The 2645-nt window shown below is 33.6% G+C and overlaps 2 protein-coding genes across 2 annotated transcripts in view; both read left to right on the plus strand.

The window, feature by feature from the left end:
• The window catches only part of LOC111817646 (serine/threonine-protein kinase tousled-like 1), a 93574-nt gene that overhangs the window by 86379 nt on the left and 4550 nt on the right, over positions 1-2645 (plus strand). The gene's annotated exons all lie outside the window — the stretch shown is intronic.
• Positions 1225-2645, plus strand: part of LOC101592694 (serine/threonine-protein kinase tousled-like 1) — a 68040-nt gene continuing 66619 nt past the window's right edge. Inside the window, exon 1 of the mRNA XM_023719172.1 lies at positions 1225-1313. Coding sequence (XP_023574940.1) covers positions 1233-1313 — 81 coding nt within the window. The 5' untranslated portion in view covers positions 1225-1232. The remainder of the gene's footprint in view (positions 1314-2645) is intronic.

Below are 2645 nucleotides of genomic sequence, written 5' to 3' on the forward strand. Positions count from 1 at the left end.
TGGTGGGCTGAGCTGGCCACACACACACACACAAATAAAATTTAAAAAAAATAAAAAAATAAACTCTTGTGCATGTAGCAAAGTCTCTCTGTTTGAATAATCCTAAAATCAAGATTACATTTATACAGAGGATATCTTTCAGTCCTCAAGCTACTCCTAAAAGGGTTTCCTAGATGACGTTTTGATCAAAGGGCACGTTTTAGTTAGGAGGATGTTTCAGATATCTGTTGTACATCATAGTAACTGCACTCAATAACAGTATATTTTGTGTATGGCATTGCTAAGAAAGGTATAGAAGAAATAATTTGGGAACTAAAAAATGTGGTAACTGTAATCAAAGAAGTTCTAAGTGCTTCTAAAGAATACACTGATAAAAAAATAAAGTATCCTTACACAAAACAAATATGGCATATGTTAATTTGCTTGATTTAGCTATTCTAGACTATATATACGTATAAAAATGTTTGCCATAAACATAGTTTTTACTTATCAAATAATTTTTTAGTATTTATTTATTTATTTGTTTATTGGGTACAGGGTCTTGCTATACAGCATGGACTTGTAGTGATCCTCCTGTTTCATTCTCCTCAGTGCTGGGATTTTAGGCATGCACCACCATGCCAAATTTCAGTGGCTGGCACAGTGTACCCGGAAGCTGGCACGGCATGCAGTGCTAGGAATCAAACCCAGGTCCTTGTGCTTGCCAGGCAGGCACTTAGATCACTGAGCTATCTCCCCAGCCCCAATTAAATAATTTTTAAAACTATTTTTGCAAAGCCTTAAGAATTAAGTAGTGTATAATACAAAGCAGTGGGTATATAGTTAATGAGGCATATCAATATTATAAATAAACATGATTTGTAAGTTTGTAGCATTTATACTTATGATATTTGGTTTTGTGTTTTGTTTTTTGAGACAGAGTCTCACTATGTAATTCAGGCTGGCCTTGAACTCATTATGTAGCCCAGGCTGGCCTCCAACTCACCGCAGGTTTTCTGCCTCCCAAGTGCTGGGATTACAGGCATATGCCACTATATCCAGCTTTCTGAAGTTATTAAAGCTTGAAACTACACTATGACTTTTTGGTCTTAAGTGTACCCTTTACATATATAAAACCTCACATATTTTCCTTTGCTTTTTGAAGTAGGTAAAATCTAGTTTTTTGTTTGTATGTAACAATATATGTGATAGAGATAATAAAATAGCTTTCTTTCATCTAGACTGATCTCACAATGTTGAAATTAGCAGCATTAGAGAGTAATAAAAACCAGGACCTGGAAAAAAAGGAAGGTCATATAGATGATTTGCTCAGGGTAAGTAATAAATCATGGAGGGGGAAAATTGAGTACTGTAAATTATTTGGCGACAGAGAAACTGTTAAGAAAAATACTTAGTATGGTAAAAGTACTCTATATCTAGAAAACAGCAAGCTTTAGTTTAAGTACCTGATTGAAATTTCAACTTTAAAATGAAAATAATTCTGCTAGTTTTTGAAATGAATTGAGAAACAAAGAAATAGATGTTTTATCAACTTTTCATCAAATGGATATCCATTTCATGTAAATTGATTTTTGTTATATTCCCACCTGACATCTGATACCATTGAGAATGAAATAACTGCCATGGTCCTGTGGGATTTTTAATGAAAACTTTATTCAGAAGTACAGTTTTAAGTAGTTCTTGTCCTTTACTGCTGCTTAGAAACACCAGAGGAAAAGGGTAGGAATACAAATACCTTTAAATCTACCTTATGGAATTCTGATCAAGTTGATATGATATTGTTTTGAGTATTGATAGTTTTAAAAGTTGCTGTGGACTATTCTGGTTTAAGCCCAAGCTGAGAACCCTTGGTATAGAAATAGTAAAACAACACTGTAATTCTGCTACACTCACTAGTATTTTTGGAATGTCTAGTGTTTCCTAATCTCATCCCATTTATTCCTTTAGACCTATTTTCTGTTAACTACTATTCCAAAATTTGTATTTCTTTATGGCTGTATTATATTTTTATTTTATTAACAATGTATTACTTCAGTTTGTGTTTGAACTTTGAGTAAAATTAGCCTCTATGGATTTGCCCTGCTGTCTTCATTGAGTAGTATATAAAAGAGAGTTGCCCACATTGATAAGTATAACTAGTGTTTGCTTATTTTTGCTTTTGACATTTTGCTTCTTCTTGGCTAATGACATTCTTGTACATCTTTACTCCCCGCCTTTTTTGTTTTTTAAGACAGTATCTTACTATGTAGTTCAGGCTGGCCTTGAACTCACCATGTAACCTACACTGACCTCAGACCTTTGCCAGTTCTCCTGCCTCAGTCTCCCAAGTGCTAGAATTACAGGCATGTGCCACCATACACAGCCATCCTTATTTTCTGAGGAAAATGTGGAAGAATTTTTCATGGAATATGCTTAGGAAAAATGTGGCAGTGTATAGGGCATGTACGTCTTCTACTTTACTCTATGATGCTGGTATTTTTTTCTAAAGTGATTGCTTCAGTTTATATTCCCAAAGACAGTGGTACAGAAAGACTTTTTTTTTTTTCATTATCCTTGCCAAGATTTGGTATTGAAATAATTTTTTAAAAATGGTAGTCTAATCTGATGGCTGTAACATAGTATTTTTTTTTTTTTTTTTTTTTTTT

This window comes from Octodon degus, unplaced genomic scaffold (assembly GCF_000260255.1).
Source record: "Octodon degus isolate 3935 unplaced genomic scaffold, OctDeg1.0 scaffold00065, whole genome shotgun sequence".
Taxonomy (NCBI): Eukaryota; Metazoa; Chordata; class Mammalia; order Rodentia; family Octodontidae; genus Octodon; species Octodon degus.